This window comes from Cupressus sempervirens, chromosome 4 (assembly GCF_028749045.1).
Source record: "Cupressus sempervirens isolate cs-2001-9-10 chromosome 4, ASM2874904v1, whole genome shotgun sequence".
Lineage (NCBI taxonomy): Eukaryota > Viridiplantae > Streptophyta > Pinopsida > Cupressales > Cupressaceae > Cupressus > Cupressus sempervirens.
In genome coordinates this window covers 617,710,138-617,725,176 of record NC_143121.1, presented here as the reverse complement: position 1 = coordinate 617,725,176, position 15,039 = coordinate 617,710,138, and the positions used below count along the sequence as shown (strand labels likewise).

The following is a 15,039-nucleotide window of genomic DNA, read 5'->3' as shown; positions in this document are numbered from 1 at the left end:
CATAGGTGCACCACAGCGTAACTTTGAAACTAATGATCTTAGCATCAAATTATCAACACCATTATCTTTGAATGGGTGGGTGAACCCTAGTGACACCCTTTTTCTGACCGTGGAGAGCCTCCATCGTCTGCGGTCAATGCGTACCGAAGAGTCTCCAAGGAGCTCTAAGTGTGTATCAAGGTCAATCTTTTGAGGGTCATAACTTGGAGCTCATGAGGGCTATCAATGAAATGTCAAATTCTATAGGATGGCCATGCTTAGCCCTTAAATAACCTATCTCATTTTTGAGAGATCACATACTGTTTGGATTTGGTACAGCGATCTCGCTCGATGCCAAAACTCGCAGTGTGCCTCAGTTCATAGGTGCACCACAGTGTAACTTTGAAACTGCTAATCTTGGCATCGAATCATCAATTCCATTAGCTTTGGATGGGTTGGTGAACCCTAGTGACACCCTTGTTCTAACTATGGAGAGCCTCCATCATCCATGGCCACCCCGCACCAAATAGTCTCCAAGGTGCTCTAAGTTTGTATCGAGGTTAATCTTCTGAGGGTTGTAACTCAAAGCTCATGAGGGCTATCGATAGCCCCTTACCAAGTTTTGTTAACTTGTCTAATTAAGAATTTAAAGTTATAGCAAAAATTGCTCAAAATTGCAAAAATTGCTCAAAATTGCAAAACTTGCAAAAATTGCAATTTTGTAACTTTTTCTTGCAAAGTGAAAATGAGTGCAAAGAGTTAGTTAGAGGTTTGAGCATGAGCATACAAGGTTGGAAACACCTATATAAGGTGTGAAATGATAGAATGCATTAATGAAGCCAGTTTACATAAAAGCTGCATTATATGCAAAATATGGCCCAAAAGGCTAATCATGGGAATGCAAGGGATTATAGGGTTTGTAGTACTATATAGGGTAGAAAATGTCTTATTAGGGCTTTTAGATGTTGATTAGATCAATAATGAGAAAAAAATGTATGGTGTATGATTAATAAGAAGTAATAAAACAAAGCTTCTTTTTGTAATTTGTATCATTTTCCATTGTTACACTTTGTTGGTAACATGTTTTTAATGAGATTTTCAAAGGAAGATTGTCTTGTCATAGAATTTTTAGTGCTTTTGTGGGGGCCATATCTCAATTTTCCACCATTGGATTGGCCTGATTTTTTGATATGTTATGGAGGGTCAAGTGATCTAATTACTCGATGGTTGGATTGAGGAAATGAAGTTTGGTTCAAAAGTTATGAATGATTGTGTTTGCATCTATACAAAGGACAACAAGAAGGTATGTTTTGGATGATTAGGTTCCTAAATTTTGTTAAGTGAATCAGTATGGGTAATCTAATCAATGTGAGAAATGTATAGATGTTATTCACATGGATATGGTATTGGGGAACCAAGTTAAAAAGGTTTGATCCAATCAAGTCTCTTAAGTTGGGATATTTTGAGGTTATGTTAAAATTCAAAAGTTGTAGTATGAGGATAGTAACAAAGTGAAGGGCTAGTGATCAAAGATTATGAGTCTAGGAATGAGTTCATGGTTGGGAATAGAATCCATGGTTGAGGAGTGGAGTCCTTAAGTGTGTTGAGATTAGATTTGAAGCCAATCTTGAGTTAGTTTCAAGGTTGAAGGTGGAGTTTAAAATCAGATTTGGGGTTATGTGAACCTTGTGTAGAAGGTTAAAAAGTGTACTATTGATGTTATTGTCTAAAATGCCATGGATCTTTGTTAAAGCCTTTGAGTTCATCTCAATTCCTTGATAGACTACTAGCCTTTTGTGAATCCCCTTACTTAAATTACTATTTATTAAAGGTGTATCGAAGGGCTCTGCATCATTCTGCCAAGATAAGGAATAAATCCAATCTAAAACTAAAACCACAAGGAAAACAATGGTTTTTTGTAAGTCACTCATTTCTATGGTTTCTCTCTATAAATAAGGTTTCCCTATTTTTCTTACTTTGAATCACATGATAGAAAGTGAACTCTTATATATTAACTATAGAATTTTTGATAGAAAAAAGATATAACTCATGATAGCATTTCAAATTAAACATTGCATCCAAATTTGATAATAAAGTTTGTTAAAATGTTATTCACAAATTATTGCATTTGAATTGAATATGAAAAACATGATCAAAATTAATGATATTTCATAAACATGAACAATACACATGATCCATAATAAATTGGACAATACTAGATACTAAGTTAATATGTATATCATTGTGCACATAAATGACAAAAATATATATCAAAATACATGTATCCATAGACAAATTAAACAAATATATATCAAATTTCATGTATCCATAGACAAATTACACAAATGTATACATCAAAATACATAGATCCATTTACAAAATGTGGCTGATCATGCCATCAGAATGTGTATAATATCAATGTTTCTATAAACAATGTGGCATATGCCATCTCAAAATGTCTCATGATGCATCCTATGAAAACTATACTATCTTAGGTTGCTAGTGGATGATCACTAGGTCAATCAAATGCCTCCTACATAAATAAAAAAGGAAAACCCAAAGTTAGACTACTAAATTTATATGATTCTTTGTATCTAACATTGAATTACTCAAATGCATAATGATCTTTTTTTTAATGAAGATTTATACTATTAAAATTTCATCATAAATACCTCTCTCATCGACCTCTTGTGCTGGTCAAGAGTCCTCTCATATATCATTGGCAATGCTTGTACCTCATTGATTGTGGGCTATTTATGTTCAAATATGTTTGTCAGTTGAATCTACAACTTAAACTATAACATTATAATTGATAGCATGCTAAATTTATAACATATAATCAAAAATTCAAACTACAATTGACCTGTGTTGGCTCCTCCTTGGGATACAGTGGTTGCATCATCAAAGATACAAAACTTTGTTGTCCAACCTCGTGTGCACTAGGAGTTTCCTATGAGATACAAAATACTAGTTGTTAATATCACAGAAATCAGTTTTGAATTTATTTATGAAAATAAGGAAAATAAAAAATATATGATATTTATACATACAATGGGGCTCTTAGTGTGAATGGAAATGCCAGAGCATCTACGGCATGGAATCTACATGGGCTCATCACCAGTAGCCATGCCCTATACAATAAAGAATGTATTAAATTTCATTAACACAAACATTTTACAAGAATGCATTGATATTTAATCAAATAGAAAGCACCTAATTACCTTTCCCTTGTCAATGGGTCCTGGCTCATCCCTTGCACTTTGTCCCCTAGGGACAAGTGATACCTGCAAGAAAAAAGAAATATTAGAAACCATATATGCTACAATATCAAATAGAAAAAATAATGAGAACACAACATAATGTATCGTAGATGTCTCAAGGCCAAATGAAATAGCCGAGAGCATGGCATCATTAACCTATCTCAACTCCTCCTCAGTCATCAACTAAACATGAATGAAGATTACATATATGTATAAGTCAGTATGGCTTAAAAATTAAAATTACTCTATTATAAAGATTAACTTTAAATTGCATATGTCATAACCAAAAAATGTATACACGTATCGACACAAAAGGAGTCCATGCCTCTACATGCCCCTCCTCTCTTGCATTAGGGTTTGTAGCCTCTACATGTGCGTCTGGTGTATCCTCGTCAAATACAACTGATACTCAGAAAGATCACCTATGGGACCCAAACAAATATTCTTGCACATTATGCAAGTATGTGGCACACAAACATGTGATGAGCTCGCTGATGATGAACTCGTATCATCAACACGGGGAGGCAACACTAACCTAGCCTGGGATATCAATAGGCTACTCAATCTATGGATGACTCTAATAGTCTGAGAGCTAGGCCTCTACAATGATATCAGGACGTTGCACTTGAGGAGGGGGGCAGACATAATTAGGTGGGACAAAAGTGCCAACTTTCTTTTGCTAGGAAGAGGGTCTATCTTGAGGAGCTCCTCCTCCTACACCCATGTTGGGCTTCATGCTCCAATAGTTCACCTTGAGGCCCAACACAAATTATGCATACAATTTTCTAAGGAAATAAAATGGCACCTCTAAATTGCTATGTGGAGGGATGTCAAAAACCATCCACCAATGATCTCAAAAGTTCACATGTATGGCGTCATTTGTGCACCATTTAATCAATAGTTTGGGCTTTTTGTGGTTAACTAGTAAACCAATTTCTGGGTTCGCAAAAAGGGCAACCAAATCATCTTTACTTATATTGAGGGCCACAACCTCATCATAGTCCAAGTCATGCTAACGAAGAGCAGCATTTTGTTCATTGGTAAGTGTTTCAATGTTATCCACTATGGTGTTTAACATGAAAAACATAGGAGCCAATGTGGGTACAGTATTATATGTTGTTTGCAAAGCCCTCAATTCGGTGAGATTTTCAAATATCAAATCCTCGATTCGAGGAGGGTTTTGAGGGGGTAGAGGAACATTTGGTGGACGATTTTAAGGGGGCACCAGATCGTTTGGTGGGGGGTTACAAGGAATAGTATTTCTTGCCCCAGTATCATCATTTTGGTCAGCCATACCTATTAATTCGCAAAAGATAATTTCTATTTTTAAAATATCTAAATTTGAACAATTTCTATTAAAAAAATCCTAAATTTTAACAAATTCAATTAAAACTAACAAATTTATAATAAAATTGATTGAAAACATTAAAAGAAAAACAAAAAAAATACTAACCTATATTGGGTATTCGTTTGCAGAACGAATATCAGAGCTCAAAACACAAAACGAGTGCACAAACAAACAACCATAAATAGCCCTCGGGTTTTGCTTTCTTTTATTTAAAAAATCACAATACAGGTATCAAGTATTCGATTTCATATTGGATATTTGATTTATTATCGGATACCCAATAAGGCTTGGGCCTACTTTTTAGCTTTAGTATCAAGATGGGTGGAAAAAAGTAAGAGCGAATTTTGAAACACTTTTTGACGTTTTCAAACACTATTTTTTCACATTGCCACTTTTTGGCACACCATGACCCTGCACATACTCAGTAATATAAGAAAATAAGAATTGTGAAAATCCATACTTTTCTAGAAGAGCATATTAGCTGAAAAATGTATGGCAAAAAATTAAATCCATCCTCAAAACTTTCAAGAACATATTCTCTAATAGATTCTCTATTACTATTACATATAAAAGAGGTAATTTAAAAGTTTTCAATAACATAATATAGAACTAATTCAAAAACAATGGGACCTACATTTAAGACAACCCCTTTTTTTAATAAAGTAAAATATGCAAATGGGGGTGGTGTGGGATATGACCACATGGGGGCCCACACCCCACAACCTCACCCATCTCCTTAAAGTGCTTGAAGAATCGGATTTTACTATGATTATTACTTTTATATATGTTATATTTTAATCCATTGATTCTTCTTAATTTCTTCAGAAGTTGCTTAAAATCTCCTCCTGAACAAATTCTCACAATATAGCCCAGCCACATATGATCGTTGTTTGGTAAATACTGAGGTGACTGCATTCCTCGCGAAAATGTTGATGAAGTATTCACACACATCTTCAGCCATTCTATGTGTCTGTCTCTGTGGATTAGCATTGCTGATTAGCAGCGCCAAAGGGCTTTCTGAAGAAAGGGACATACTGTTACAAATAAAAGAGTCCCTGCATGATTGTGGAGCTGCGTCAATGTTTCTGCCAGACTGGTCTAACGCCTCCGCTTCATCTGATTTCTGTAACTGGCAAGGCGTCAACTGCGCATCCCGCAACGTTATTTCACTCGCTCTGCCTGGCGGAAACCTATGCGGCCATCTTTCTCCTATGATCGGAAAGCTTAGCCGCCTGGAGGAGCTCGACCTTTCCGGCAACAGATTGTCTGGACATCTTCCCCTCGAATTGGGAAATTGCACCCGCCTTCACTACCTCAACCTCTCCAATAACTTTCTCGGTGGTGTCATCCCCTCATCTCTGGTCAGCTGGAGCGAACTTACTGTTCTTGACCTGGGCTCAAATAATATCTCTGGTTTCATTCCTCCGGAGTTGGGGCAGTTATCGAATCTATCTGAGCTTTGTTTGTATGCCAACAATCTCTCTGGAGAAATCCCTGCATCTCTTGGTAAGCTCGCAAATCTTCATGTTTTGAGGGTCGGTTATAACCGCTTTACGAGTTCCTTGCCACGAGAAATTGGCAACTGCACAGAGCTAGCGTTTATCAGCGTTGTCTCCTCGAATCTGTCAGGCACGATCCCATGGGAGATTGGCAAATTGCAAAAGCTGGTAGACCTTTATCTGTTTGATAACCAATTGAGTGGTTATATCCCTTCAAGTATTGGGAATTGCTCGGCCCTCCAAGAGTTTGGTGTTTATAAAAACAATATACAAGGTCCCATTCCAAGAGAGATTGGCCTTCTCCGGCGTCTCCAGATTTTGTGGGTGTACGAGAATTCTCTCTCAGGGCATCTTCCCCGCGAATTGGGCAACCTCTCAATGTTGGAAGTGCTAGACGTGTCTGAGAACAATCTTGTCGGAAGTTTACCAGAGGAAATCGGTTGGTTGAAGAATCTGAGTATACTCAGCGTCTTCAGTAATAACTTTTCTGGCACGGTTCCTGCGTCCTTGGAAAATCTTTCCAGTTTACAAATGTTAAGCTTGGAAGGAAATCAAATTACCGGCACCTTGAGGGAAGGGATTGGGTTTCTTCCAAATCTGGCGGAGGTGTACATTAGCAATAACAGACTGGAAGGTCAGTTGCCTGCATCCCTCGGAAATTTCAGCAATCTGGAGATCTTGGACGCCTATTCCAATCGACTAAGTGGCGAATATCCTCCTGGTATATGTAGGGCTAAGACACTTAGCCATCTCAATCTTTTCGACAATCTTCTGGTAGGAAATATCACTTTTCTTTTGAAGGATTGTGTTTCATTGAAAAGAGTTCGGCTGCAAAATAACCTCTTCACAGGCCACGTTCCACCAGAAATCTCACAGTTGTCTGGTCTGTATTACCTGGAGCTGTCCTTCAACAGAATTCATGGAGAAATACCTGCTGAGGTAGGCCAGCTAAAGAACCTCACTAATCTCATTGTCTGTGGTAATTATCTGGTTGGATCTATTCCTCCTCAAATTGGGGATCTCACAAACCTGGGCAGGCTCAATTTGAGCAACAACAAACTCAGTGGAACCATTCCTCCCCGGATAGAAAGCCTCGTCAGATTAGAAGATCTTGATCTCAGTGGGAACTCTTTTGAAGGTCCCATTCCTCAACATCTCGGCACCAATTTCTCCTCTCTCCTCACATTAAAGTTGAGCTCCAACAATTTGACCGGATCCATTCCGGCGTCTCTGGGAGATTGCTCAAGTTTGATAGAGCTTGACATATCTCGAAACCGGCTTGAGGGATCGATTCCAAGGGAAATGGGAAAGCTGGTACATTTGTCAACTGGGTTGGATCTCAGTCGGAATAGGCTATCTGGCTCTCTTCCGTCCGAGATTGGAAATGTGCTGCTTCTTGAATCTTTAGACGTCTCCTACAACCAACTGTCCGGTCAGCTTCCAGCGGCTTTGAAGGGATTGGTGCTTCTTTCAAGCTTCAATTTTTCATACAATCGATTCAGTGGTCGAATTCCTGCTCTCAAGGTTTTCTCCCAAGGTCCACCAAGCGCCTTCGATGGCAACAACGCACTGTGCGGCCCACCCATTTCCAATCCCTGCTTGGAAAGTAGTAACAGTAATAGCAACAGTAATAACCAGGGTTTCGGGACAGGGAGCATCGTAGGAATTGTTATTGCGGGATTGGCTGTTTTTGCGCTTGGGATGACTGGCCTTGTATATTACCGGAGTGAAGCACGATTTCAAGAGGGATTAAAGAAAGAGGAGGATAGTAATATATCATTCAGCAATGTGGAGGTGGATGTTCCGGGAGGTTACAAACACAGTATTTCATATCAAGAAATTCTGAAATCTACGGAAGAATTCAGCGATAAACATCTAATCGGCTCTGGTAGATTTGGCAGAGTGTACAAGGTTCTTCTGAGGGAAGCCGAGAAGAGCTTCGCGATTGCTGCAAAGGTGTTGAAATTGGAGGAGGAAGGGAAAAGTAATTTGATACGAGAGATGGAAGCTCTCAAATTCGTCCGCCACAGAAACATTGTACGTTTTCTTGGGTTCGTGTTTGGGGGCAGAATGAAGGAGGACATTCTGTTCTTCGAATACATGGCAAAGGGTTCCTTGGGGGAAGCGCTAAAGTCACACAACTTGGTGTGGAAGATTCGACTGAATATTGCATTGGGAGTAGCACAGGCTCTCAAATATCTGCATCACGACTGCTCACCTCCGATTGTGCACCGCGACATCAAATCGGCCAACATTTTGCTGGACGATGAGTGCGTAGCACACGTGGCTGACTTCGGGCTTGCCAAATTGATGTTTTCAGAAGCCGAGAGCTCCTCGGTTTATGTTGGCACTCATGGCTATATTGCTCCAGGTACACATTTCTTCATACGGATTTATCTCTATGGGCTTATTTGTTTCTTTGTAACGTCAATACATATATTAATCATGGGTTATTTTGTATTGTAGAATGCGGGTATGGAGTTGGGTTTTCCCCGAAGCAAGATGTGTTCAGCTTTGGAGTTGTGCTGCTGGAATTGCTCACTGGCAATGAAGCAGTTGAGTATGTAGAAGAGGGAGGAGGAGAGAGCAGAAGTTTGGCTGAATGGGCTGCTATTATGAGAAATAATGAGGGCCAGGCTATCAAGGATTTAGTAGATCCAGATCTTCTAAATGATTTCGTAAAGTGGGGAGATGAAATTGAGACAGTATTTGAGATTTCACTCCTCTGCACTCGACCCTCGCGGAAGGAAAGGCCATCCATGCGAAGCGTTGTTGACATGCTTTCTTCTCCATCTCCACTGGTACTGGAATATGCCGTCTCTGTCTAAATGGTTAATAATTGTACTCCACTCACTGTGGGCACAAAGTAGTCGTTCTGCGTCTAAATGGTCACATCTTAAGAGAGTTTCTATTGTCCGTTTCTATTTATGCAGGTTAGGTTAGGGTAGATGTAGCATCTTGGTCATTTCTGTTCACTAAACTTTGTTATGCTATATCTTAGTCTTTGGTTATGCCAATAGTAATAAACAAAGAATGCGAAAGCTGAATTTTAGTAGCATATCAAATATGGTCATTTTGAAGTGAATATCTCGATGGTAGATGCATGCATGTACATATGAGTCTTTCTTAATAGCAGCATAGAGCTTATATATTAGATATAAACTATAGAGTTGAATATAATAATTAAAAGTGGCAAAGTCATAAAGTAATTGTATCAATTGGGGAAAAGGTCCTAAACCAATGGCATAGAGTCAAATATGAAAATACAATATTAATCTAAATGAAGCCTTATGAAGGCAGACCATGTTCAAACATTCAAAAGCGAAGAAGAAGGTGAAAGCCACCACCATGCTAGCAAGATTTGCACACCATTGAAGCCCCCCACACAAATCCCTATAGATGTGACAAAATTAGTGGAAAAAGGCAAGTATACCAGCAACATCACCAAACAACACACAATCAACATTTAAAGGCATTAAATTTATCTTGCCCAAGTATGTTTGAAATAGCCTAAAACTCTAATATATTTGTTGACTCCTCAAAAAGCCAAAGATTATGACCATCACATGCTAAGTTAGCGAACACATCAGCCAGAGCATTGCCCTCACGATAAGCCTGACACATGAGTAGATCTTCAAATTTGCATAACATGGAGGTCACACTTGCTAAAGAAAATAATTTGAAGAGATTCTGGTAATGGTAGCATGGATAAAAATCAAAGATTCTCCTTCAATAATCAAATGAGAAAAACCTTGTTGAATGGAGGCTCTGAGACCGAAGAGCACTGCCATGGCTTTCGCCTAGTTATTTGTAGAAGGTGCCAATGGGAATAAAGACCTCGCCAATAATTTTCCTATATGATCTCATAATTCAAAACCAACACCAAAGACCCAGGGTTGCTATGTGAAGCCCCATCAAAATCCAGTTTCACAAATGGGGAATGAAGAAGGCACCTGTGAATCTCTTTTCTATTAATTTTGAGTTTGGAATTTTGTAGCATAGAGATTGACCAAGGGATCTTGATATTGCTCCAATTCTTGACTAGATGTGCATCCCACATAGAGGATTTAGAAACCATAGAATATAATTTGAGGATTTGAACATTTAGAAGTTATGTGATATGATGTTCCAATTTAATTAAGAATGGCTTAAGGTTTGTTTCTCTTTGCCTAAAAATTTTGGAATAACACTTCTACCATAGTACCCAAACAACTAAGGTTGGGATAGTGATCCAAATAGATCCACACATAGAAGAATGATACAGTATCGACCAATATTGAAAAACATCCCAAAGTGTCTTTGGGAGAGGGAATCTAAGGTTGAGTTTAGCAAGCATATGAGTCCAACATGAGTATATAAAATCGTAATAGAGAAACATGTCATTTGTACTTTCAATATTGTCTTTGCATATGACATATAAAAAGAGATTAGAAATGTTAAGCCGAGCAAGACAACCACTAGTAAGAGCACGTTTCTTCAATCCAAGCCAAGAGAAACAAATAGCCTTAGGTGAAATTGCATTATTCCAACAGAACATATATGGCCTTTGAGATGACAAACTATGTTGGATTAGTAATAAAGCTTTGTAACCCTTCTTGATAGTGTACTTCCCTGTGCTAGAAGGCGGCCATGTAATTTCATCTTTATTTCCAAATATTAAAATATGTATGTTATGCAACATACCCTCAAGGGCCACACCAAGTCATGAAGGCCCACACCACCTTTCATCTTACTAATAGACACGTTTCCTAGAGAAACTAAAGGAACTATTTTTTTCACCAGTCATATTGTCCCTCCAAATGAAGCTAGATATGATTTTCTCTAGTTTTTTAGTAATCACGGAAAGATCTTTAATAACTGATAATAAGTAATTTGGAATTGTGGCCAAACAAGTTTTAATGAACAACAGTCTTCTTGAAAGATTTATCCACCTAGCTTTCCATGAGGAGGTTTTATATTTAAGTCTTTGAATAATGGAATCCCAATATTTGATCTTATTGGTGCCCATGAAAAATAAAATCCCCAAATAAGAACTTAGCAATGAGGCCTCATTGAATCCAAATAGAGAATTAATTTACTTTTCTTAAGAGAATCCTTACTAGATATTTTTTATTAGCGTTTGTCTAATGTTGAGTTCTAGCACATAAATTAGTGGCAAAAAATAAATATACTACTTTCAAAAATCATATTAACTAATTACATAACATGAAATGTTTAGAAGGAAGTGAACATTAAATAAAGGGCTTGGAATGTGTGCCAAAATTCATTTATTGTTCGTCATGCGCATTAATCTACAAATTATATCAAGAGAGGTCAATTTAGACAAATTCCCCATCGTTAATTGAAGTTTTAGATGACTTCCATTTCCAATGAATTTAAAACTCTTCCTAAATTATCTCTTTCAAAATAAGATGTTTGAAATGAAAAATAACTCTTCTGAGATTCTTTCTTTAAGAATAATATGTTTGAAATGAAAGTGACCCTGACAATTTAAAAATAATATGAATGAAACAACTATTTGTCAGCTTTATACAATCTATTTAGTAAAGTGACATTTTTTTTATAGAACTACATATTCTCTGTCTCCACCAAAATCTTATAAGATAGCCAAGGTGACTAAATAAACTGGTTTGTGGATGTAGTTTTTTGATTGAACAAGGGTTCCATGGGTTCTATTACTGAAGTGCTTGTGCTTGAGGTCTTTACTACGTCCTTTAAATTTTGAGAATAGGTAAAAACTTGGAATTTTAAACACACTAGAATATCACCATCCTTGGTAGCCACTATGATTAGCTTTATGCTTGCTAATTTCACTTACTTGGAAGTTTATGAAGCATTTTGTTGTACATAAATTTTGTGAACATCATAGACCGCAATATCATCCATTATTGCAGCTCATGAGATGACACCTTTTTCTAGTAATTTTGTCAAACATTTCACTTGATGAATGCATGCTTCGACACTTTGCATATGTATATATTTATCATAGCATTTCCAACAATAATAGATTGCAAACATTTCATTATGCTTTGATGGATATACATACCCTAATTAGGGAATCCTATTTTGGCACATATAGGGAGGGTAGTGGAAAATGAGATTGCAATTTCTTAAAAGTTTCTAAACTTATCAAAAAATCATCTTTGCACAAATCCTACAAGCATAGCATTTTATGAAACTACATTTCTTTGAAACATTTTACCAAATAGTTAGCATGCCTTGTCTTTGCTTTCACATTTGCTATACAAGTCTATGAAGTTACAACTATAATAATATAAATTAGCTATACCCCAACACAATGCAATAGTTAAATCAATAGGAATATATACAGAGGTTATATATTGAAAGGTAAGGAGGACATCTCAACTAGTTTTAATTTAATGCAAGAGGAAAATTATCTTATCAAACATGTTAATCAATATTTTGATACATAGGCCTTGTGTAACACATTCATTGGCATTTGTTATCTTTGAGACTAGAAAACTACTAGAAAAATGGTGTTTCCATGTACCATTCAATTGGGTGCAAGCAATGTATTTTATCAATATGCATGTTGGATTATCAAAGTTTTTTAAAGTCTTACCTTCAGCTCATGCATAATTCTTGAGAATTATAATTTTTAGAATTTCATTTGTCACTCTTGAAAACAAAAAACTACAAAACTTCCATAGGATTAATAGATATATAATGTGGAAGACCATAAAGAAAATATTTGGCCTCCTAGGTTGAAGAGCATCAATTACCTACCACTAGAAATAATTGAAATGAGTGTAATGACTATTTCAGTAATCTAAGGATTCAAAAGAATACCCATGACATAATTTCCTACAATATAACTCAAAACACTTCAAAGCATAAGTCTCCTTTTCCTAACTACTCAAATCTAGGTAGATAATGATATAACTATTTTTTACCCAAAAATGTTCTCATTTTTAACTATGCCAATTAGCTAAAAGTGTACTTATGTTTACATCTTGGACAATCATGTTCCAAAACCCAATTATTTAAAAATAAAGAATAAAAAATTCACCTAACAAAATACCTTCTTATGATATTTATGTTTGAATTTTTAAGCTAGAGTTTATTATCTAAATTTTATGCTCAATGGCTCATATCAATCTAACCCATATTTATGAAGCATACATGGATCTTTCTCTCAAATAATTTCACTTACATGAATTATATGGTTCAGATCCAAGATTTTAAGTAAAAGAAAAAGGGAAAAAAGTATCTCCAACTTGACAAAATATTTTTTGCAAATTTACTAGATTGGCGTAATTGATGCAATGATCCTACACAATTTGTTGATGAAGATTGGTACAAATTTGATGATGGGTGAATTGGAAATTTGGTTGTCATTGGTGTCAACTATTTGACTAAGTATTTTTAGCATGTTGCTAGATATTGATTGAGTAAAGTGTGAATTTTTAGTATGTTTATGGAGTTGTTATTCTATGGGGTAGTTATTTTATGTGTCATGATATTATTTTTGTGATAACAACCTTTTATATGAATAATTGAATGAGTTAGGTTTGCCAAGATCAAACCTGATATTTGCTAAAACAATTGGTAACAAATAGTCAAGTGATATCAACTTACTATATTTTCTAGATTAATCATAGGATATCCAATTGATGACAATATCAAGATGATATAATTATGATACCACCTTATAATGTGCATAGGTAAAGGTGTTTAGTGATATGGAAGTGATGTTGATAGGATGAATAGGTAAACTAGAATGGGTTCATGAATAAGTGATGAAGATTTGTAGATTGATGAATAGATTCAAAATGTTATTAGGATTGATGATGATTCTCATAAATTAGAAAGGAATTTCCATGATTTGTGGAAAGGATTTGAAGTCACATTGATCAAGGTATGTGTTCAAGGCAGACTTCTTATGAATTTTATTTTTGGTAAAATGGCTTATTAGATGGATCAATTTCTAACTTAGTAAAGCTTAACCTGTGAGCCAATGTGCTCAAAGGAGAACAAATTTTTAGTGGTTAGATACAATATATCTTATCAAATTTTATTTGGATCATTAGATCTAGTGTTTATTCTAAGGTGGTGGAAGAGACTCTACTTAAGAGAAAGATAATAAACAAGAAAATTGTTAATTGCGGAATTGGAGAAGGATTTAGTAATAGAGCGGGTACAAGAATCAAGTGCAATCAAGCCGAAGAAGAATATATGGTATTGAAAAAGAGTCTCAAAGCTTTATAGGATCTAATCGTACAGAGTTGGCATTGAAAAAGAGTGTTTAACACCCACTAACTAGGTTGTGTAGGAGTTGATAAAATCCAACTCCACAATGCACCAAGATCACTTGCATGCAAATAGCTTGCTGAAGAGAAGCTAAAGGAGCAAGAGCTTGAAGCAAACAATGCAAAAGAAAATATTTCACGATAAGAAAATGAAATTGCTTTGTGAATGAATTTACAATGAGAGAGAGACCAAATATAAAGGCCTCCAGGAAGCTTGTAGAAAAAGCTAGAAGGTGGTAGAAGATAAGGTTGACAACTAAGCATACGTCCACAAAAAGGTGGAACATGCTAGAAGGGAAAAAACTCCCATGTTGTCAACAACTCATCACTACAACAATTAACTACATGCATTAACCTAAGTAAGCTTAAGTAAAAGAATAATTAATTAATTATTAGTTATTTACTCTAACACCCCCCCTTAAGTGCAACTTAGGGGAATGCCTTAAGCTCACAAAACTAAGAGAAAATGCATAATGGGTCTTGGCAACAAGGCCATGTTAGGTACCCATGTATAATGCAAAGAAATGGAGAAAGAGGGAAAACCTCATGGGAAAAACCCTCCCCCAAAAAGAGGTAAAAAACATGCTAAAAAAAAATGAAGTGAAGGAAGGCCTCAACTAGTCCCCCCAAGGACAACTTCCATAACCCCAAGCATAGATCACAATTGAAGATAGTGTGGCAAT

General features: G+C 36.3%; 1 protein-coding gene across 1 annotated transcript; it reads left to right on the top strand.

Annotated features, from left to right (window-relative positions):
- Nucleotides 1-5,340: 5,340 nt before the first annotated feature.
- LOC149562741 (uncharacterized) lies at nt 5,341-9,151 on the top strand. The gene is made up of 2 exons (XM_089826161.1): nt 5,341-8,457; nt 8,553-9,151. The coding sequence occupies exons 1-2, from the start codon at nt 5,514-5,516 to the stop codon at nt 8,912-8,914; spliced, it is 3,306 nt and encodes a 1,101-aa protein (XP_089682287.1). The 5' UTR covers nt 5,341-5,513; the 3' UTR covers nt 8,915-9,151.
- Nucleotides 9,152-15,039: the final 5,888 nt, after the last annotated feature.

Coding starts and splice junctions, on each gene's coding strand:
- LOC149562741 (XM_089826161.1), top strand. CDS start 5,514: ATGTTGATGAAGTATTCACACACATCTTCAGCCATTCTATGTGTCTGT. Junction 8,458..8,552: donor TCATGGCTATATTGCTCCAG/GTACACATTTCT, acceptor TTTGTATTGTAG/AATGCGGGTATGGAGTTGGG.